The sequence below is a fragment of the Colossoma macropomum genome, unplaced genomic scaffold (genome assembly GCF_904425465.1).
Source record: "Colossoma macropomum unplaced genomic scaffold, Colossoma_macropomum, whole genome shotgun sequence".
Lineage (NCBI taxonomy): Eukaryota > Metazoa > Chordata > Actinopteri > Characiformes > Serrasalmidae > Colossoma > Colossoma macropomum.
In genome coordinates, this window is record NW_023494794.1 from 15,861,729 (window position 1) to 15,885,715 (window position 23,987).

General features: G+C 38.4%; 2 protein-coding genes across 3 annotated transcripts; one reads left to right on the forward strand and one right to left on the reverse strand.

The window, feature by feature from the left end:
• Positions 1 to 5,163: 5,163 nt before the first annotated feature.
• mks1 (MKS transition zone complex subunit 1) lies at positions 5,164 to 14,316 on the reverse strand. The gene is made up of 18 exons (XM_036580986.1): positions 13,969 to 14,316; positions 12,081 to 12,208; positions 11,941 to 11,993; positions 11,706 to 11,861; positions 11,236 to 11,333; positions 10,773 to 10,901; positions 10,531 to 10,635; positions 9,779 to 9,887; positions 8,893 to 8,949; positions 8,652 to 8,694; positions 8,491 to 8,553; positions 7,758 to 7,828; positions 7,589 to 7,658; positions 6,785 to 6,892; positions 6,555 to 6,688; positions 6,348 to 6,430; positions 6,156 to 6,253; positions 5,164 to 5,393 (listed from the first exon to the last, which is right to left on the reverse strand). The coding sequence occupies exons 1-18, from the start codon at positions 14,043 to 14,045 to the stop codon at positions 5,290 to 5,292; spliced, it is 1,686 nt and encodes a 561-aa protein (XP_036436879.1). The 5' UTR covers positions 14,046 to 14,316; the 3' UTR covers positions 5,164 to 5,289.
• Positions 14,317 to 15,138: 822 nt separating this feature from the next.
• On the forward strand, positions 15,139 to 23,768 carry mrm1 (mitochondrial rRNA methyltransferase 1 homolog (S. cerevisiae)). Of its 2 annotated transcripts, none has more exons than XM_036580361.1 (5): positions 15,139 to 16,252; positions 19,083 to 19,176; positions 19,545 to 19,665; positions 20,824 to 20,943; positions 23,395 to 23,768. In XM_036580361.1, the coding sequence occupies exons 1-5, from the start codon at positions 15,447 to 15,449 to the stop codon at positions 23,634 to 23,636; spliced, it is 1,383 nt and encodes a 460-aa protein (XP_036436254.1). In that variant the 5' UTR covers positions 15,139 to 15,446; the 3' UTR covers positions 23,637 to 23,768. The 2 variants fall into 2 exon arrangements, with proteins under 2 accessions (XP_036436254.1, XP_036436255.1); XM_036580362.1 differs by having other exon boundaries at positions 23,361 to 23,644.
• The last annotated feature ends 219 nt before the right edge of the window (positions 23,769 to 23,987 follow it).

A 23,987-nucleotide genomic window follows, 5' to 3' on the forward strand; every position in this document is an offset into this window, starting at 1 on the left:
CATATGTGTATGCACTCACCCAGACAAATTCCTTGTATGTGCAACATACTTGGTGAAGCAAAGTGATTCTGATTCACACTGAACTTGTTTAACTTTATACTTTTCTAAACAGCTTGGATTTAATTTGAAGGTAATGTTTGCTTGTTTGGGAACTGATGAAATTCCAGGTAAGGCTTATTTTGTCTTATGAGGGGAATACATCAGAAAACATGGATGGGTTGAAGGTTTTTCTTTGCCGTCTGTTCAATAAAACATTATTTGCCTGTAAGTGCAATGATTGTTGTGTGTTCTACACTGACACCACGGTATTAACTGTAAATGCAGGTAAATCTGCTGCACTCTACAGGCTGGCCAACTGTATTTACAAAGCTTAGTTTAGAAACATAATTAACTCCTTTAGAAGCTGTTTGAAGTGGCAATCTGGAAATATAAAAAGGGTCCATTGTAACAAGTGACTATTTACAAAATAATGATTGACATGACATTCAACCAATCTCTACTTAGCAACTTTCTCTGAGCACTACTTCCTCCATCAAGCGAAACTCCTCAGAACACACCTGTAGTGAGAACATCAAAGGCAGTAAACTAATCTGAATTATTAGGCTAAGAGAAGTGAAAAGGAGCTGCTGAGAAATGTAATTCAGTCTAAAAAGGATGCACGCTATTCTGATCATCAGGAGAGCACTGGTGTTTTTGTTTAACTCCCTGGAGCTAAGAAAATTTGTATTAAAATAAACAGAAGACAACACTCGCAGCTCACGGTTGAAAGTGGCAAAAACAGGCTTAGAAATGTCTGCTGTCAGGTAAGCTAAACTTTATTTCAGTTAATGTGTTTGCCAGCATAAATTTGATGATAATTAATGCTACAGGACTATGTTAAATAGTTCTTTTCAATTTCTGCATAATTAAATGGTTGATAGGACCCAGACATCTGAAGTGAATAATGCCTCTAAAAGCTACATCACAGAAAGTTATTATAAGAAATGGTTATGAATATGCTGCCTCATGCCTGAGACATTCTTGTATGATAGTTTTGACATAAGATTTTGGACTAAAATGTATGTTTATAAATCCATTCATTTAAGAGAGGAGCATGCAGAGTATTGTCAGGCAAAACTAGTACACCAAGGAAACTTTATTTTTTCAAATTTACCACTATTTCTTACCATTATCAGCATTACATATAAAAACCTGGCTCCCTGTTGGTCTAGTGTTAGTTTTAGTGTCTTGTGGAGCCTACTCTTTATGTTAAATATCAGGCATGATATGCATTCTGAGCTAAGGAACATTTCAGCAGACATCTAGTAACTAATAACTAGTAACACCTTGGAACCAGCAAGTAACTACTAATTAGACTATTTGACTACATAAATTTTACTTTAATATACTGACCAGTTGCTGAATCAGGAATGTTAATTCAACACTATTTTCATGTAAAGTTCTGGTAAATCTGGCAGTGTGTTTAATGAATGTGGCCCGTAGGCTCCTACAGTTGTGAACCATTGTGACACTCATACACATGGTCAACTCATAAACAGATCATAAAAAGGGTTGTGGTATCTATTGAGAAGGCAGTCATATCAGTTCTGAGAAAACGAAAGGGTGTTTTAATGCTCTTTAGTATCAATTCCATTTGTGTCATCTGTGGGTGATGAATACAAGGTGTCCACCTGACTGTAAGATGAGTGTTGCAGTCCAATAGAATGAGTAAAAAAAATAAACTGAGGTTGCCTCAGGTTACTTCCAAATGAATGAAGACTGTTCTGTATCCCAAAAGGCCTTTTTCATCTCCACCCTCAGAGATATCGGTGTATCACTGCTTTCCATGAAAACTGCAAACAGACCTACATGAAACACATCACATAAGCTCAGTGGACTTCAAGACAGACATTTCTCCAGTCACCCTGAAGATTTCCATGAAAGGCAGAGGTATATTATGTAATCACCCCTTTGGGCCTGTAATCTAGAAGACAGAGAGAGCCAGGGTGAAGTGCTGACACTTTAACACAGTCGTACAACTGAGCCTTAATATGTTAACTGCTTATTTATGTTTTATAAATTATTTTGATAATGTAGGTGTTAGCATTGTATTTCAATGTAATCATGCTGATATTTGCTTCACAGTATGTAGTCATTAGATACATTCTCTCAGTGCAGTGTAAGCTATTTCCACTTACTATAGTAAATGTCTTATATGATCCTATGGTCTGCCCTACTACATCTTTGGCTCCCACATTCCTGTTGGCTTTTGTCAACCTGAGGCCTGCATCATCTGGATCTTGCCTCTTGGTATGAAATGCTACATTCTATAGAAACTTACTGACTGAGATTTCTTTAGAGTGGTGGTGATAGCAACCAGGAGCCACACTGTCTACAACCTTCCAAAGCCACCAGTGAACCTACAGGTGTCTTCTGAGTTTTTATATATTGGCTGTTGTCAAATAATAACTTTGACACATTACTTTGACTGTTCTCATCTCATCTCTGTCTTCTCTTAAACATGACGTTAAAATTACTGTGTGTGTAAATCAGTTTAATATAGCCAAATCTACCCATGTGACAAACATAACAGTATATTCATTGTTTATAAATACTTTATAAGCGCATACATTGGATTTAATGATATCTTAACATATACAATATACCTCAATTGTGACAGATCTGATAATTAAGCAAAAAGAAGAAGTACTATTAATAGCTGTTATGGCATAAGTCAACAAATGATCACAGCACACTAAATACATGTGGAAAATGAACACATTTTTAACAAACAGGCAGGACAGGGCTTCCCTTTCTAAATGCTCCTTTACCCTTAAAATGTATGGGAATGCTTAAAACATGTCTGGAAGCTCTTTTGCTACTCAGGCTTTCAGAAAAAACTGTGAGGTCTATTTACTGGATATCAGTAATAGACAAAAATATGTTCTCATATTAGGTAACTGAAGGGTCTTTTTCAGAGTGATATACTTAAATGAGCTGTGTTCTGACTGGCTGTCCTGTATTATGCCTCCTTCAAAATGTAGTCCAGACTGAAATCCTCCTTGTAACTTTAGTGTGACTGGGAAATGTGTAAAGGTGTTGGTTTTCATGACACCACGTGTTGTTTCTGCAGCTTAGTTTCCATATATGTACATCTTTACTACACGTTTATCTTGAACACCCAGAGCCCTCAGGATTGTACAGCAATGCTCCCTGTTTACCTAGTTTGTAGCCACTCCATCATTAAATTTGCTGAAGGCACTGCTGTGATGGGTCTGATCATAACAACTAGAACCACAAGCTCATTCTAACGAAAGGGCCTGCTGGAAAGGGAGTGGACATCTTTAAGTTCCTCAGGACTTCTCAGCAGCCCTCCTCAATTCCACTCTCATCATGCAGGCTTATCAATGCCTACACTTCCTCAGGAAGCTGAAGAAGGTCAACTTCCACTCCAAGAGTCTACAACCTCCACAGATGTTCAGCGGAAAGCCAACTGACAAAGTGCATCACAGTATAGTACAGCAACTCCCCCGTGTCTGACCACAAGGCCCTGTAGTGCTTGGTCAGAAAAGCCCAGCAAATTACTGTGTCGATTCTTCCACCCATGAAGGACCTTATGATAAGAGACCTCTAAGGAGAGCTTTCTGCATCACTAGGTATGCAACACACCCCAACTACCATCTGTGTGCCTACAGTGCCACCTGGTGGAAGGTACAGATTCAGTCAGGCATAATAAGACTGAGTAACAATTTCAACAGTGTCACTTTAACTGTAAGGGTTGCATTATGTATTTTAACCACCATATTTCAGTGTGTGTACAGCTGCTACACAAACAGTACTGTTAACATACTTGTTTGGGTACCATTTGCGAATATGGAGAATTACAAGCTATATCAACTAGTGGAATGGACAGGTGAGAGCCTCACTGGCTGGCACAGGTAAACTTTTCTCGACTACTACTTATTTTGCTCAACAAGGAACATGGCCACAGTTAAGGAGACTATATAATTGTTTGTCCTGAGAAGACAGCAGATGGCCAAATTGGTTGTTTTTGGCTCTTAAGCAGCACAACCAAGTGTTGGCCCTAGTGTCCAAGATTGTGAGGTCAACCCCTGGTGATGCCTGTTGAATCCAAGAGAACATAACTGGCCTCACACTCTCTGGGTGGGCATGATGGTTTCTTAGGGTTAGCAACAGGAGTCAAAAGGATACACTGGCCAACTTCACATGTCCAAGAAGAAGCATACACTAGCCCAGCTTGGTAGGATCATGTGTTTGGATAGCCAGAGGCTAAACTAAATTTGGGATGCAAATTGGTGAAAAAAATAAAAGTGCTTGTTTGTCACGGCTTGTCCAGTCTGCTGAATCTACTTTAATACTCAGTCACCAACGCTGATTCATGATGAGTCAACTGTGTAGTTAATAGTGGTGAATTGTGACAATAGAAAGAACACTAATCCTCTGTATCTGAAATAAAAACACATTTCATTAAATTGCTGGTGTGATATTTAGTAATGTCACAAAGCATTTTTTCTTGTATGGCAGCATACTAAAGGCAATAATATCAAGCATGATATGCATTCAAAGCAAAAGTATTTTTTGCAGTATTTCTTCTACTGCAGGCAATTCTCATGGCAACTAGATTTAATTCTATTTCAAATGAGTCAAAATGCATTTTACTCAAATATATTGACCAGTTGCTGTAAGAATGAAATTAAATGCTGAGCATTGTACTTACATGCCTTGATAACATCTTCTATGTTGGATATCAACTACAAGATTAGCACAGATCACACACAATGAAGTTTAACCTATAACTGAATGAATAAATTAATATAAATTCATTGGCACTAAAACTTTAAACAGAAGAAGAAATACTGTACGTCCAAAGAAGTAACTTTCATACCTCCAAAATCATTTCTTTCGTAAGATGCTTGTAACCATGATAACATGTGGTGGAAATTTTGGCACCCCCTGCTGTTTATTTTTTGTTGCACAAGTACCTTGTGTCTCTTCTTGATCAGTAATACTGGTCTTTTTTGGTTACAATGTTGTGTTTCCATAATTTCAACTAGCATTTAATAAAACCAGACAACAGCAGATGTTATTTCATAGTTTACTTTCATCATTTAACACATAAAAAAGAAGCATCAACATTAAAAAAAAAACATGATGTAGCTGAAGTAGAAAAAAAATTATATAATACATACAGTATCAAATCTAGATAAAAAAATGTTCTTACTTTTACACAAACTACATATATACACAGATAAAGTACTGCACATCTTAGTGACCTGCATAAACCTGATCCTATGCTGAGGACTCTGAGGTGAGTGGGACAGTGGTGTTAATTAGATCTCTGGGTAGACTCTCTCTGGCCTCCTGCATTCGCTTACGAGCCCTCTGAAATGCCTCTGTACATGCAAACACACACAAACACAGAGCATTATTTGATGAGCTCAGTACTGCAGTGCATTAAAGGGGCATTTTTCATTTGTCCAACTTTTTTCATGGGTTTAAAACAGTTGTATTTAATTTTAATGACAATTTCCCCAAACTATCCCTTTTCTAAGGCAAGACATCACGGCAGCACCAGCAGCTAAACGGAACTCCTAATCACCACAGAATTTGTTCTGAGACCTCCCCTTGACTGTGACTGGTCCACATGGTGTCACATGGTTGCCTGTGTCACTGCATGGAGCCTCTAGCGGTGCGAAACATTCACTACATTCTTTTCGAGTATATTTACAACACTGTGTTCAGCGGTAGGTCAATCTCATGTAGCTTATTCATGGTTTGAAGCATACTTCAAGTTTTAGAATTTAACAAGCTGTTTTTATTACTGTGATTGGGTGCCCTGTATCGTGCCTCACTGAAAAGGTCTGGACTGAAATGTACAAAATGAACTGTTAAATTCAGACAGAAATTCTCAGGGATGTCAGAGAAGATAAACTTCTGCCATAGTGGATCCTTTGTAAGGCTGCAGTCATTTAAACATGTGACATAGCCACAAGGATACATTCAGTATCCACTGTTCTTGCAGCTTAGTTTCTATTTTTGAATAGAGTAAAGGTTACATTTACATCGTTTATCAAATTCTTTTATTTAAAAAAAGAAGAAAAATGTGGTTTTCTATGAGATGGGCCCTTTTAAGGTATTTGGATCTCAGACATTACCTAGCACATTATAGACAGATCCCTGCTGACTGTGGCCACCTAGCTGGTCTAAAACAGTCTGCCGCCTCTTCTTCAGAGTGCTGGCGTCCACAAACGCCCTGTAATAAAACAGCAACATACTTATTACAAATCAGAATAACATTGGAATCATAAAAGCAAAAACGATGTTGCTGAGTGTTTCCTTTAGCTAACCGGGCATGCTGGATGCAGTTGAGGTTAAAAGTGACACTTCCTGTTGTCTGTGTTCGAAAGCCAAACCGGCTCAGTCGGTCACCCTTGGAAAAATAAATGAGATACAAATTACAAAATGTCAGTAATTCCTCTGTTCTCCAGTCTTATGCTATCCATTTTAGATGAATTGCATCTGTTTCATCAGTGGACATTATTGGTCTGACTGACCTTGAATGTTCCCGGTATCCTCACATCACTGATGTCCTCCAGTTCAGGAGCTCCACCGATAAAGAAGCGTCTCAGTTCTGCCACCGTGCCTGTCTGTAAGGGCCTCCATGTGTGGCATGTCATTCTATGGTACCCTGACAGCATGCACAAACAGGTATACATACACTTTCTGTTTTGGAGTCCCCTTCTCCTTTCAAATTAATACAGTAATTTTAGTTTTTAGGTCCTACCAGGTGTTGAGGGTACGACTAGGTAACCATAGCCCTCAGTTCTATGGCGCTGCCAGAAATCCAGGGACAGAACCTTGAAGTATAGCACTGGCCACTGCGGTAGTGAGTCTACCCCAAAAAAACAAAGCAAACAAACAAACAAAAAAAAAAAATCAAGATCAATACCAACTCCTTCTTTTTTCTACGATTTCATATTTTTTTCTTTAAGTCTGATATATGTAAATGAGATCTGTTCTGATTGGCTGTCCTGTATTGTGCTTATATACTATATCAAACTATTATTTAATAATGATGTGGGCCCTTTAAAGGAGTAGTCTGGCAAATAAACAATTTAAACAGTTATCCCTTTTCTCCAAATGCAGTCGATCAGCCAGGGCATGTTTGACGTTTGCTTCTTTAGTTTTGCACTGCAGCTACAAAGTTAATGTAGCTAACCTTATAGCATACAAATCAGTATCATACAAACTGCATGCTTGAATTATCACACACTTGCCTTAAACCATGTTGAGTTGTTGAGCAACCTCAAATAGGCTTGCTTAAGTGGTTTCTGACACTGTATGAAATTCTGTATTTATAAAAAAAATGACAAAATGGCAAACAAAATTCAAACTTTAAGGTGGCTAAAACTTTTATGTTTAACTATATCACATACTTTTGCCCATTTTCTAGGAAACAGTAGAGCAAAAACTTGCTGATTGGATGAATGACTACATTAGGGAAAAGGGAAAACTATGTAATCAGATTTACTATAAAATTCCAAAGCCATTGGCTCAAAACATGATTTTAAAAAGCAGAAAATCTCACCCTCTGACTCATCCTCTTTCCTGAAAAAGGACTCAAAGCTGAAGGGGTAGGAGAAAAAAGCCACATTCTCCTGGACACAGAGTACATGACTGGGTCAGGCCTCTCTTACTCATTATGTGAATCAGCAGCCTATACAGTAAATTTACACAGTCTGTGATCTGATTCTTACCTTCCCTAACGTACGCGTCCGGCATGTCTGGGTCACACCAGAAAGGCTTTGGAACGGCACACTGGACCAGCCTGAGGAGCACACAAATTCCTTAAGACATTGCACCACCTTTCACAAATTTGGAATCTATTTTCTATTAAGTGTTTGCTACATCACATTCAGCAGTGGTCACCAACGCTGGTCCTGGACATTTACTTTTATGTGGAGTTTAGTTCCAGCCACAATCTGCCACATCTGCTACAGCTAATTACCTTCTTCAGGAGTCCTTGAATGGCTGGTTCAGATGCATTAGTCTTAGGTAAGGGGAGGCAAGACACAGTACTAGATGCTGGCTAGAACAAAACTCTGGTGACCACTGACATAAAATGGTTATTAAAACATTGTCTCAGACACTGTTTTGCAATAAATGTTTGTCCTAAAACATATTTTTAAAATACATTCAGGGTGGGGAAGTACATGCTGGTGCCATAATTGTCCCCAAATGAAAATAAATTACCTCCAAAAGAAAAGTTGTTTTCAACATAACGTAAAAAGAAGAAGGAATGTGGGTTCAGTGGATGTATTAGGTAGAAAATAAAATGACTATATTTGTGTTGTAGACCCCTTCCTATCACCACTGTGGAGAAATCTGAGTTGGTATGTTTCTCTAAAATGTACCATTTTATATCAAACCATCTCTGATTCCAAAATTTTGAACACTAGTGTATACTAATGTGAGGTGTAGCTCACTCACTGTTGGGCAGCTCTAGAAAGAAGTGAACATACAGGTTGTCGTACTCATAGCCCTGAGCAGAAACTGTGAAACAAAAAACAAGAATAATTAGTCTTTTATATATCAATGCAGAAATACACTGGCCATGCTGTTCTTAAGATGTCTGTTCTGTTAATGCTCACCTATCTCTCCATTAACCAGCAGGCGGAGAATTCCCGGGGGTGGCTGCAATTGAACATATATAAAAATCAGAATATTACATATTACATTTTTATCAAAATACATCAAGTGCACTCATGACTACCAAATGTGGTTGATGAAACTGAGGCAGATGTGTGTCTAAATGAGCGAACAGTATTACAGTAATCAAAATTAAACCATTGCAACTTTTAGATGAAGAACAGTCATATATATGGTTCCTACCATTTCAAAGTCCTGCCCAACTAGGCTGTTGAGGTAATCTTTATGACGACTGTAGAGCTGAAGAGAGAAGAGCCAGTTTATGAGGTTTATTTTTCGAGAGATTATTAACACAGACATTGAAAGTTTGACTAAATGTCTACAGTTTAAAAATGCTGATATCATGATGTCAACTTATGCACTGTCATTGCTGTGTCACATGTGATGACCACACACCAGGACTCAGATGGGTTGTTTTTTTTGTGGTTAAAAGTATAAGGTTTAATTACATATGCATTTCATTCAGTTTTACTTCATCATCATTACTGTCTTTACTTGCTCATTAATAAATAATCAGTATCTGCAAAAATATTGTTGATAATTAGTGACTTTTTTGTCATTGTATTGCAGGGATTTGAACCACAATCTCTCAGCTATAGGGCTAAACCACAAACAAGCTACTACTGGAGTTACCGACATAAGGCACCCCCGTTTAACTATGTGAGCAATACAGGCTGAACTGGTGACACCAGCATGATTCAAAAAACAAAAACATGTGAAATGTAACCTAAACCTTCCAACCCCAGTGCTACAATATATATTGAGGTTTGTGTTGTCTGAGTTTAAGAAAACATGAACTGACCATCATATCACTCAGTAAACCACTGCTTAACTACCACTATTGGAGAATAAATTCTATTGGCCGATATTCAATATTATCATTATCTGAATTTTTAGCACTCTAAAATCAGCTCCCTATTTCAGGCAATATAACTGATTGTAATGTTTGTCTTGTGTGTTTTCAGAAACCTCCAGAGACGTGGCAGATGCCTATAATGTACATGGCATGACTCCCAAAGGCTAAACGTTATTCACTCAACAGAAGATGTTTTTTTTTCTTAATGCTTACATCTTTGTACATGCGCTGCTCTCGCTGTTTCTCCTCTACAGGAATGGGAGCGGACATATTCTCCAGATAAAGACGCCACACCTCTCTCTTTTCTCCCTCCGTCTCCAGCCTGGTGTTGAGCAAAAGCACACAATCTGTGCCTGAACAGCAGCAGTATCAGCATTTATAGCATGTAGTCCATTAACATGGGTAAAAATTTTGATAAATGTCCCTATAAAATCCCACTGACTTATACCAGAAGCCATATGGCAGTCACTAAATTTCTTCAGTAAACATTAATTTAAGATATTTTTTGAAGAACGCTTACAAGAATTAATCCGTCTACAGTATTTGCAAATTAAGCTGTAAATCTATATAATTCTTCTTTCTGGGATTTTTTCTTCATTCTTTCTGGGATTTAAGTTTTTCAGACAAAAGAATTTTGATAGTATGTTTAAATTGTAGTGGTGAGGGTGGAGTTTTCACAAGTTCCTGACTGAGTGCTAAACCAACGGATCCAAGAAAAAGTGTAAGGGAAAAGTGAAAGGGAAGGGAAAGTAACCAATTTTTACTGTGTTGCTCCATCCTTCAAAAATGGATAGAAGAAGAGCATTTGTTTTTCCATTCATCTCAACCTAATGCCCTTTAACAACTATATAACATTTGATTTATACAGTCGTATGTTTATTCAAAAAAATTCAGCACCTGCCCAATGGCTTTGTTAAATGGTGTTTCAAGCTTTTCCATGGACAGGGAAAAAAAGGTTGACTTGCCTATAGGGTCCTCTGTTGTTGTTAAAATCAGGTTTCACTGTAATTACTCCATTGCTGTCTGCCCTTACGGTGCACAAGACATATTCATTCTCCTTCAACCCCAGTCTGTAAAACCAACAGAAACACAAACAGTGACCAAAAACCCAGTGCTTGCAAACGAGCTGGACTACTGATACACACACTGCAATCTATAAAAGCAAATCAAATAAGTTACACAGAATGTGCTGTGTTGTTTAACTCACTTTCCAACTGGACCCAGGTCTGCCATGATGTGCATGGTCTGCATTGGTGTGTTGACAATGTGGCTGTTCTTCATAAATTCTTTGGACGGCTCCCATACTACTAAACGCGTCTTGGGAACATTGGTGTCTCTAAAAACACAAAAACCATAATGGGATTTAGAATCAAAATGTGTATTTTTGTGAAAATGAGCACAATTTATACTGGCCAGTAATTTATACTGTAAACCATCTGGACCCCACACCATTACCCAATAGGACAACAAATATATTTTCATTCTATATATGGCTTATTAATTCTGTATTTTTGAAGTATTTTAGTAACAAAGTATCATGTGCATGTTAAAAATTAACTCAGTTTGAAGCCCAACTACTTTTTTGGCCCTTTTGGCCCAAACACTGTACTTTGGCCCTTCAAGACAAAATTGGGGCTTTAGGATGATGATTATGAGAGAACTCTACTTACACTGGGCGTCTCTCTTGGCGTCTGTGTCTTATGTTTGCCATGCGGTCTGCTAGTAAGGTGGGCCTGGTCTGAGCTGGAGTCATCAGACTCTGGGCCTGCTGCTCACACAATTAACACATATTATGAACTGTATGCGGTTTCTATGCAGTGTCGACATTTAACACATTTAACCCATACACTTTACATACACTGGAATGCTTCCAAACAAATAATATCTTGTCAGCAGTGGTCCTCTGGAGGTTTCTCTCCACTGACAGACCAGGTAGGGTGGCTGATATATTTTGCATCAACAGGTGGGCTACAGTCATTAAGAGTATCTACATGCTAGGTGCACCCAATAAAATGGCCAATCTTATTTGAAAAACCAGTATCACAATGTGAAGACCAGTGTTCAAAATTATACTTAATTTTATGTATCTTTGTATTATGAAACCTTTTCTAAAGGTTTCCATGCAGGAGGCAACACTCACCTCCTCCCAGTTGGTGAAGCGATCAAAGTCTGTGTAAGTGAAAATACGCTGATTCCTTCTTTTTTTAGATTTTTCCATTGCCACGATTTCTGAATGATACTGTTTCTCCAGGGGAGTCTGGCACACAGACTCTGTCTGGTACAGGTCCACTTCATACTACATACAGGTGACAATAAAAATCTATATAGCATCAGTGGATAAAATTCACAAAACACTGTGTTTCATGAACTCATACCTGACTGAAGAACTTCTCCTGCCAGCCCACCACCAGCTCTTCTTCATTGCCAGCTAAACGAGAAGAAAAGTGATAAAGCACAGGTATTTTAGCAGCCAGTGATAGACTTCAGTATATTCTCTCTCCTTTTCATCACATACTTGCACTTGACCGCGACTGAGAGACAAAGGTGTTGAGCTCGATGACGCCTCGCTCCTGCTGGCTCAACACTTGCTGCTGCAGATGGTGTGAGAGGGCTGCTGTTGAGGTCACTCGCTGGATTCTGACTCTACAACAGAGCAAATGGAATAGTCGGCATTAGAAATAACAAAACACAAAATTTCCATAATCAACATTTTTGCAGCTTAATATACAAAAAAGGGACACAAAATGCCCCCAAATGAACTTGTTAATAATGCAATAAATTAATCCGAATTGACTTAAATAAATGCCACTATCTCACTAATAAACACAAGCTGATGACAGCATGAATGTGCTAATCCATCGAAAAAGACTCCTACATTATACAACCGTTAACCATCACCAAGTCTGTTTTGCAATAAAACAAGAAAAGCGCTGAATCTATACCCTGTTTAATTTGTTAAATGTTCTGCTGTTTGAGGCACATGCAGAGTGTTTTAAGAAAATATGGCACCTGAAGAAAACTTCCTTCTTTTCCATGATCAACATTACATATTAAAACAAGACACATGTGGGTTCATTGATGGTTTTGCATAGTAAAAAAATAAAAGTTAAATAGCTATATCTGCATTGTAGACATCGAGATCCCTGGTTTCTATCACCACCACTGTAAAGAAATCAGTCCTTACATTCCTGTACAGTAAAACATTTCAAACCAAAGCCCTCTCAAAGACTTTGTTTACACATCAACAATGTAATTCTACAAAAATTTGAAATACTATGGGTATTCCCCTTTAAAATGACTCTTAGTGCTTGTCCTTTCCAAGAAATCAAATGCCTGTATCAGTGCTTTTAAAACTTTCCTTTGCATGTTCAGTCTTCTTGCTATTTGTGCACCACTGCAAGAGAAAAACACTAAATATGACATGTATTAGGGAGACTGTACCACAAAAGTAGGTCTAGTTACCTTTTCAATCACACACTGAACAATAAGAGATGTAACCACCCGGAACCTAAACGTGAGGTGTATGTTTATTATACTGTTAATATACTGTTACACCACATGAGTAATCATTGTTTTATTGAATAAATCTTTTTTTCTCCAAAATGCAGTCCTATTGTAAAGCCCATACAGTCCCATCAGAGAGCTGCACTGATATCTTTTCCAGGAGGACACTTTCTTCCTATGCTCACCTAAAAAGAGACATACAATCGTTTACACACCAAAAACCCATAGTAATAATGGGAATAGTCTAATGTATCTCTGGTGACTCTTATCACTGACCAAATTTAGGCATCGTTTCTCCCCTGCACTTTTGGACTGTTCATTTTAAGTGACCGTCTATTAAATACACAGCGAAATATTAGCTAATATTTAGCCTGAAATACATAAAAGGCTTCGATAGTTAGCAATACCCTACATTTGTGGCCATAGTAGTTTAAACCTTTCAAAAATATTGGGTGTTATAGAAGTCAGCAGTTTCATACAGTTTCCGACGAGGCTGAAATCAGATTGTTGTTCGAATTCTCCCGTTCCACCTTAAATGGTGCAGCAGTTACATTCTGGCGCCGTGGCGTTATAAAAAATAACGAACTTACTGCACCACTTAAGGTGGAACGGTAAAATTCGAAGAAGAAGCTGGCGAACAGAAAGCTGAATCCAGCTTCGTCAGTTTCCGAAACATTTTCACTTCCATTCTCCTCCAAATCCCAAAATAAGCGCTTTTAAAGCTAATAAGTTACTTTTTCAGAACTGCGCAAGATAAGCACGTTTAGCTACCGCTACAAGTGTTAGCTACCAATGCTGTCTGTCTGGGTAGCTAGTTAGCTTTGAGCTAACGCTCTTTGGTGTTGTAGCTAGCAAATACACCATGCTTGTATCTGCATTGTCTGGAGTCGTTAACATACCTTATCCTAAAGTTTTTCACCGCGTCGCGGGAGCGGTAGACGGCTTCCCCGGTGTCAGTGCACCACACCTCAGCCATACCAGCTACTTTTACTCGCTGGATTAACGGCAGTGCACGCGGCTAACGTTAGTTAGCTACCGCGTAGAGAGAAACAGCGCAGAGAGGAAAATAACACAGCATCACTGCTGAAAGCTGAACAGGTGCAGAATGTAGCTTTATCCCCAGCCACCGGCACGGATCACCATAGTATCGTCAAACAGATGCAGTTCACAGGCGCGTTTTACTGAGGGATAATAACAAACCGCTAAACTAACGGGTTAACCTTAAGAACAGCGTCTTGTTGCTTGGTAACGTGAACTACATGTGGCTCGTGCGCATGCTCCACTCACACAGTTGCGACGTAAACACAGGGAATAGGTGCGTCTCAAATCGACCCGTTTAGGGAACGAGAACTGAGCGCGAGCAACCTGATTAAGCCATAAAGGACATTTTTATATTTTTTGGTGTCAGCTACTTTGTCTGGAACGTCATAAACTTAAGATAAAATGAGTAAACTTAAGGTCATTGGTTATCAAGGTTAATGTTGGGCAAAACACTTAACCTATAGGCTACAAAATACACACACACACACACACACACACACACACTTTTCACAATTTTACACGACCTGTTTGTAATTGACTTTGCCTCGCTGTTAAGTACTGTTAGATAAATAATCTAGAAAAACCCTAGAAAAATCTGTTTCAAAAATATGTTCCAATTTAAAATAATAAATGCCTAAAATTTTTTCTTTTAAAAATTTTTGTGCTTATTAATCTTTAAATGCTTGTTTTTGAAAACTGCAATAAAAAAATCGCGATAAAAAATGAAATAAAATAAAGTCTGCGCTGTCAAGTGACCTTTAAAACTAAGAAATGTCACGGTGGATTGCCAAAGCCTGCATCCACTATAGCAGTAGTGTAAAAGCCTTCAAAAGCTTTTTGCACAAGCACGGCAGCAAAACAAGCGCTGGCTAATTGTGAGTATTCAATTCTTCCGAGGGTCTATTTGAGGAGGGAAGCGCAAAGTTCCGAGTTCCCAGTCGCCATAAACGCACCACTAGTTCACTACATAGGGGACAAGGAGTCGATTTGAGACGCGCCCAATAACTACAACTGATCTAGGAACGGCACCCCGGAACATCTTCCCCACATGTGTGCTAGTTAAGCCTGAATAATAAGCGAGCTTAGGCAGCCAGCAAGTGGGTTAGTGAGTATATTAGACAAAGATATGTTCCTTTTTATGTATAATATCAGATTTTGACGACTGCTGGAATGTGTCTGTATGTCTGTCCGTAAACGTTACTGATAGTGAAGGGCTAATTGGTAGCTAACAGCTAACCACATTGGCGCTTATAGAGATACATTTACAGGCTGTTTAACCTTCCTTCAGATTTGAAAAGTGGACAGCTAACACATTTTATTACTGTCACTCATTCTTATGTTTACCTTTTCCCAGCTAAAAATGTGGAGAGCAGCCTGTAGGTGTTCCAGTGTGATTAGGAATAGCAGATCAGTGGAGTTATTAACAGTTCTTTACTGTGGTGAAACACAATATGCTTCTTATCATTCAACCAAACCTCTTCTTATTCCAAAAGACACTGGTTTGAAACTTGCTGAAAGGCTGAGATGTAGTCTTTTTACATCTTCTGGTAAACTGTCCAGGACTGCTGGTTTTCCTTCTACAAAAAGGCCACAAAGAAAAGAGCCCCCAGCATCTCACCCTGAGAGGAGAGTGCCATCTGAACTGCAGAAGCTCAGTTTGGAGGACTTCACGGAAGCAGAAGCTCAAAAACTTAACAAGGGCACCCAGAAGGTCAAGACTGCTCAGGTCAAAGGAACCAAAGAACATGACATGGTGTTTGGGGTGGCCCCATGTTTACTGGCCTTAAGTCAGGCCAGGAGGACACCCAATTGTCTCTTTGTGAAGAGCAGTGAAGGACGTCCGAGAGAAGCCGTTCAGAGGGTTTGTGAGGAGGCTCTTAGACATGGGGTTCCAATCCAGCGGGTCAGTAAGAGGGAACTGGACAAGATGACCGGTGGAATGGTCCACCAGGGGGTGTGCCTTCAGGCAAGTCCTCTAGGCTTCATCACAAAAGAGAAACCCACAAGACCTCAGCATGGTGGACACCCTCATCCACTGTGGCTTGTCCTGGACGGAGTTCAGGATCCGATGAACCTTGGTTCTATTCTACGCTCTGCCTACTTTCTCGGAGTGGACAGAGTAGCTAGTAGCATTCAGAACAGGTAAGTTCGTATTTTTTCATTTGGTGAATTTTTATTGTTGCGAACATCTTTAAACTTCATATGTACAGTGCTGTGAAAAAGTATTTCCACCCTTCCCAGTTTCTTCTAGTTTTTGCATATTTGTCACACTTGAATGTTTCAGATCATCAAACCACTTTTAATATTAGACAAAATAATCCAAGTAAACACAAAATGCTGTTTTTAAATTATGATTTATTGAAGGAAAAATGCTGTTCAGCCAGAAAAGTAACTGCCCCCTGTTGACCTAATTCAATTGACTACTGGGTTCAGTTTCACTATCCACACCCAGGCATGATTACTGCCAGACCTCTTGAATCTAAAAATCACATCACTTAAATAGAACCTGTCTGGCAATGTGAAGCAGGCTAGAAGGTCTCAAAAAGCAGCACATGATGCCACGTTGTAAAGAGAATCAAATACAGATGTGAAACAAAGTCATTGAAATCTACCAGTCTGGAAAGGGTTACAAAGCCATTGCTAAGGCTCTGGGACTTCAGCGAACCACAGTGAGAGCCATTATCTACAAATGAAGAAAACTTAGAACAGTGGTGAACCTTCCCAGGACTGGCCGGCCTACCAAAATTTCACAAAGCGGGCATCGACAACTAATCCAGAGGTCACAAAACAACTAAGATGAACATCTAAAGAACTGAAGGCCTCACTTGCCTCAGTTAAGGTCAATATTCACAATTCCACAATAAGAAAAACGCTGGGCATCCATGGGAGAATTGCAAGGTGCAAACCACTGCTGACCAAAAAGAACACAAAGGCTCGTCTTGCATTTGCCAAAAAAACATCTTGATGACCCCCAAGACTTTTGGGATAATATTCTGTGGACTGATGAGTCAAAGGTGGAACATTTTGGAAGACATGGGTTCTGTTACATCTGGTATAAAGCTAACACCAACAGTCACACATGGTGGTGGTAGTGTGATGGTCTGGTACTGCTTTTCTGCAGGACCTGGAGGACTTGTCATAATTGATGGAATCATGAATTCTGCTCTCTATCAGAAAATCCTGAAGGAGAATGTCCACCTATCAGTTTGTGACCTAAAGCTCAAGTGCATTTGGGTTATGCAGCAGGACAATGATCCAAAATACACAAGCAAGTCCAGCTTTGAATGGCTCAAAAGAAACTAAACTAAGGTTTAGAAGCAGCTGAGTCAAAGTCCTGAATTGAAACCCAATGAGATGCTGTGCCAAAAACTTAAACGGGCAGTTCATGCTCAAAAACCCTCCAATGTAGCCAAATTAGGACAATTCTGCAAAGATGAATGGGCCACAGTGATGTAAAAGACTCATTGCAAGTTATCGCAAATGTTTGATTGCAGTTGTTACTACCAAAGGTGTCACAACCAGTTATTAGGTTTGTGTTTACTCATGTTGTCTTTATCTTTATATTAAAATTAGTTGGATGCTGTGAAACGTTTAAATGTGACGAATTAGCAAAATAGAAGAAACTGGGTGAGGGCCAAATACTTTTTCACAGCACTGTATGAAATGACTAACTTAAATATTTAAACTTGGCATCATAGACTGTACATACAGGAAAGCTTTACATTAATCAGCCTGAATTTAAAGGTTAATTCCACCAGTTCTTCAAATCGTCTGCATAATGTAAGCATAATTCAGTTGTTGAGATCATTCACAGTGTTTTGATGTGAAGTGATTCATTTGTAGAGAAACTTACTGACTCAAATTTCTTTACAGTGGTGGTGATAGGAACAAGGGTTGTTGAAGTCTACAGCATAAATACAGACAATTTATTGGCAGTCCAAAATGACCAGTGAACCCTCTGAGTTTTTATATGTAATGCTGAACCAAAAAAAAGGTAAATCAGAAAGAAAGTTTTCTTTGTAAACTATTTTGCCTTACAGAAAACTTGCCTCTCTGCCATGAACAGATTTTAAGAAATACACTTAAGGCCTAAAGCTGAAAAAACTCAAAACTATCATATAACAGTGTCTCAGGCTTCAGACAACATATTCATAGATGTGTTAAACTCTTGGGACATCTAGTTCCTGTCACCACCACTGTACACAGTTTTAACTTTGTAAGTTTCTCTTCAATAGAGTATTTCACATCAAACAACTCTGAATGAATTTTACATCTGAATGATATAATCATACATACAATTTGAGAAATTGGTGGAATTTTCAAATACAAAATGTGTCGATTGTTTCCAGAAGCATGTGGTCACTAATCTGCTAATATGAGCCTGCATGCGCAATTTGATAAGCTCAGTACAAGATCAGTGATGTGTTAGCTTATTTAAATAAAGAGTCAGTGTCGAAAGTTAAGAGCAGTGACTTGTTCACCACATTGTAGTATTAAAAAAGCTAGATAGACACATTTGATACTTTTGATACATTGCTGGCACTACTCGTCAGTTAATGAAGTCAGAGTGCACTGCGTTAATCTCTTCAAGCATTGTGACCTAAAATTAGCTTTTAATGTCATTTGTCTTGTTCTGTGATACTCTGTAGTCCAGCATTGCGTCCCTTAGCCACATCCTCTCTCACTAAAGTACCCAGCGTGATTTCTGTAGTTTTTCAAAAATTTACCCAACCTTCAGGATACATCATCTGAAGGTGGCTTTTCTGAGTCTTTAAACCAGAAAATTTCACTCTTGTGACTGTTGTGGCTCCAGTGTAGGAGGTGATTAGGCATGTTTACAACAAATTGTTAAATCGCGATGATTTTCATTTTGGTTGGAATGCCCTATTAACTGTTTCCGATGCACCTCTGTCTCTGAATTTGTTTAAATATGACTTATAATGCATTCAAACATGTTCCCTCTGTTTTTCAGCTGTCCATTAACCCCAGTGGTGAGCAAAGCCAGTTCAGGGGTGATGGAGCTCATGGACGTGTATGGCTACAGTAACTTGGCTGACATAGTAAAGGTGAAGTTGTTTTACCCTTTTCAGCATGTTCTAAATATCCCTTCTCTTTCCTGCCTCTAGAGGTCAGACACACACCAGAAATCAAATGTTTGATTCACATGTAAATGGCTAGTTTCTATAGCTTCAAAGTGCAGTGCATTATACGGTCAGCCTTTAAACCTGACCATAACTTTAACCAGTCATGTCCTGCACACAACCTACATCTACACTTAACCATTATTCATGCAGGCTCTGAATGACCTGTCATACAGGACAGGACATCATCCAGACTATAAGTTCCAGCTGCATCAACTAGATTGTACCATTAGGGGATGTTGTCATACTCCTTTTAACAAACTGCTGCTTTACTAAGTTGTCTGGTTTGGCAGATGAAACTGGAACAGGGATGGCAGGCGGTCGGCACAGTTGGGTCTGAAGAGGCCTTTTCTGGAGCTTCGGTTGTGTCATGTTCCGACTTCAGGATGTCCAAACCTACATTGCTGCTGATGGGTATGTGTCCTTTAGGTTTGTGTTGAACAGTGAGAAGCATGTCATACATGAGAATAGGGGAGGTTGGTTGGTTGGCACATCTTGACATCTTTACCTACACTTATCTGCTTTGACATCTGAAGGCCCAGTGTGTCCCAAATATTTCAATTTTTTCTGTGTCAAAACACAAAAAAGCGCTTTAAAAATAGACATTTTAAAAATAGGAGAAACCTCGACGTTATGCAGTCTTATGCAGACGTTTGTTAACACATCCTCTACAGAGAACACACTTCTGCATGTTTTAGTGCACAATTACTGGTCATTTGCTGAATTTAACATATTGGGAAAAAAATAAAATTATATGACAAAAGTTATGGCACATTTGATATTTTGTTTTCTTTTCCCGTATGTTAAACCCCAGCAAATAAACACAAATCGTACACTGAAAAATGCCATATTTAAATGTGTTCTTTGTAGAGGATATGTTTACTGTGTTCACTTGTACCAATCAAATATGTATTTGGTGTTTGTGCAGACTTTGCTTATGACTGTATTCATTTTAGTTAGTAGATAGGAATCGGATATACTTTAATATTTCCAAAGCCTGTGATGAACAGTGCTAACTAGATAGCAGTAAGTTGAGTTGTATCCCAATGTGGGTGGGGTTGGTTGGCACACAGTAGAGTTAAAAAAAAAAAAGGGTTAGAATCCCACAAATTAATAATCTTTATTTTAGTCAGTAGTAAATTACAGAGTAGATTGAAGTACTAAAAGCTAGAATATATTGTAAGGTGTATTATTCAACATTTGAAGGTTCTTGGGAATGCCAAAAAGTTATTAAATCACAAAATACTGTAATTACTTATAGTAATTTCTTGAAGAGATACTTGCCTGATAGATGTTAAGTGCTTCCTCATGTTTGTTACAGAAATGCTATTTTGCTAATAATGGACAAATGTCACCTTAATTTAAAGTTCTAATCATTTCTGTTTATTGGTTACTTTTTTATTACAGTAAAGCATCTGAACTTTGTGCCAACCATCCCCATAATGCATACCAACCAACTAACTTTGAAAATGCTTTATAACATAAAGTGTATCTGTAAGCTTTCATTTGCTGGTCGTTTGGTTGCTGGTTCTGTCGTTCTCTGATTGTGTTTGTGTCTATGTGTGCTGTTAGGTGGTGAAGGTTTCGGTTTGTCTCCTGAACTGCGTCAGCTGTGTGATATTCTGCTCACTATCCCTCCCAGAAGAGACCTGCACCCTGCTGTGGACTCGCTCAACGTTTCTGTAGCCACAGGTGCCCTGGGATCAGTGTTAGCTTTTCTCATTGCTCCACTGCTGCTTGTTTTTAATTACCTGAATGATTGGCCTGCTAGCTGAAGGAGACATGCCCATTTATAATAGACAACATCTGTAAGAAAAGAGAGATTAAATTGGAATCAGAATCGTTTTATTTACCAAATGCACTTGCAGTTTGTTTCAATGCAATTGGCTTATGTCATTGGACAACATAGAATACTAGAATACTGGTGAAATTGGTGCTTGCAACACTGACACAGAACACTGCAAGATGCAAATGAGCTCTCCAACCAATCACAGTGTCTTTTTACTGTGTGTTCTGAGCATCCTGACCAATCTCAGTTCCAGGTTAGTGTTTGTGTGAGTGTTTTGACGAATCAAGGTGTTCATGTAATCCGACAAAATTCAAGTATTTTATATGTTGGCAAATAATGCAGGCAAGTCTTTAACCATGTCACATTATTCATTCACCAGTGCAGTTTAATATGTTGCAAAGTAGAGGTGGATAATATGCTAATATTTTATTGTTATCATGATCAATTTTATCATCATGATAAAGAATAGTGCCTTTTTGCCCACTGTGGATATCATCGGTACTTAAAGAACACAGATCAACTGTGTTTCATTACAAAGAGAACATAATTAGTCCAGTTTAATTAGATTTAGTGCAGCACAGTATGTGAAATGTTGAGTAAAAATGATTCACTGTGGGGAGAAAAAGTTTGTCAACAAAAAAGCAAGTAAACCTGCTGCAATAGTTCACTGAACTTGTGATAGTAAGTAGTTCAGTGAACTCAAATGTAGAACGCTGTGTTTTATGATCTGTTTACTTATTATTTGAAGTTCAGTGAACTATATTGTTCAACTTTAATGCAGCAGTGTTGTACCAAAGCTTTCTGTGACAGTTTTTCAATGTGGCATTGCGTCTGTCAGTATTGTAATGTGTGTTGTGTAAAGTGAAAATCTTATGATACTTTTGCCATATTGGCCACCCCCGTTTCAAAGTATATTGCAATTGCAGTGGATAGTAATCAAGGGTGGAAATGAGTAACAAATTAATTGGCAATTAAACAATTGTTTGACCAATGCTGTTGGTCAAAAAAAAAAAATTACATTTCCAACAAACAACAGTTTGAATAGATTCATTGAGGAATGTTTTTGGATTGAATGTACAATAGACGATTCATTTTGCTAGATAGATCTACAGAAAACTGAAGCATGCAGCTATAAATAGTGGTGTTTACGTGAACGATGTGGTGAACGATAATTCTACAACAATGCACTATATCGAAAGCAAACATCTGCAGCTGATAAACAGACCGATAGTTGTTTCGTCCGTGTTCTCTGAGAGAAAGTGTGGTGCACGGCAGCATGAGGTCACACATGGATGTGCAAAATCATAGAGAAGGACGTGGTGGACAGTGACAGCTTTTGAGAACCACATTAAGCTAAAGCTGCCTCGATCATGGCATTTATGTTTGTTTTAACTTGGGCTAATAATAGAGTAGGACATGGTGGAAGGTGACAGCTTTCAAGAGCTACACGGAGCCAAAACTGGCCCAGTCATGGCATGTATATTTGTTTTAATGATAATGAGTGGGAAATATAACTTTAGAACTTTAGGATATAAAACTTTCAGTACTTTCATTTTAGTATAACTTTTAGTATTTGTATCATATAATCATGAACATACAACAGTACACAGCCCCTCGGTTTAAACAGAACCAGGTTCTTATGTAGTGTATGTTTAAAAATTGAATTAATTCAGGCCATTTACTTCATATACACACGTATGCCTGGCCCCACTGATCGGTATTACATTCCGCAGAATATACAAGAAACGCTTTAATATCTCAGTGCGTTAATAGAGATTTTAGTTGATGTGTGCGTATATCAGGTATTTTACAATGGCTTCAAGCGTGGCTCAATCAATAAGACTTCAGACCTGGAACAATCTGTTTTATAATTGATATTTCACATCCTTAATTTTAGGCTTGCCAGTTAATATTTAATTACTGGTCACTGACGCTCAGTTACCTGTCAAAATAATTTGCCACAATTTGCGTCCCTTACAGTAATATAATCAGAAGACTAGTATCCATATTGTGAAGCCCTGAAGAATACAGTGAATAAGTTATACATATAAATACAGTATAGAGCCACAAAGCAATATGTGAACCACATGTACAGAATATTTACAACAGTATTGGTTAGTAGATATATGACTGTAACTGGTGCTGCATGTAGTCTAATTCTGTTAAGGAGTAGATCAGATGGTGCTGCATGTTGTACCTGCTGTAATACCAGTGTGTGCAAAGTGGCATTTTAAATTGATCAAAGTGTTGTTATCACATCAGTTTTTTTTGTCCTTTTGACCCTAATTCTCTCTCTTTCTCTTTCTCCTTCTCTCGTCAGGCATTCTCTTGCACTCTATCCTCTCGTCATGCAGAGCTGGTTGATGTTAATGATGATAATGAGGCTGAGGATGATGATAATGCTGGTTTATTTACTTGGACCTCTTCCCATTTGCTCCCTACAGTGCTTAATGACTGGATTATTTCATCAATTAGCCATCAGCGGGCCCGAGAGGACCCATTGATCGTAAGGCAAAGGCTGGTGATTGCTCTTTTGGCTTGTTGTTTGACTGCATCCGTTAAGGAAAAAGTTGAACGGAAAATGATAGAACTTTAGCCATAAATGTTCACCTAAACATCAACTTGGAGGACACTATTTTCAAAATACCATTATACATTATATAGTATGTTTGTGAGTATTTTTTGATGGTATGGCATTGCAGATCAAAATAAATGTATAACGATAAAACTGAGAACACATGGTCATCACTGCACATGTGCAAGTATTTGTGGGCTATAATAATCAAAAAATCCAATTTTCATCTTTTACTTATCATATTTAAGAATGAGCTGTAAACAGATTTAAAAAAATAGATGTTTTCCTCCTAAAGATGACAATCCTAACGGTGACCTTTCATCTGCAGTACACTAGTTACTTCAGCAGGGGGCACTGTATATCAGTGCTCGT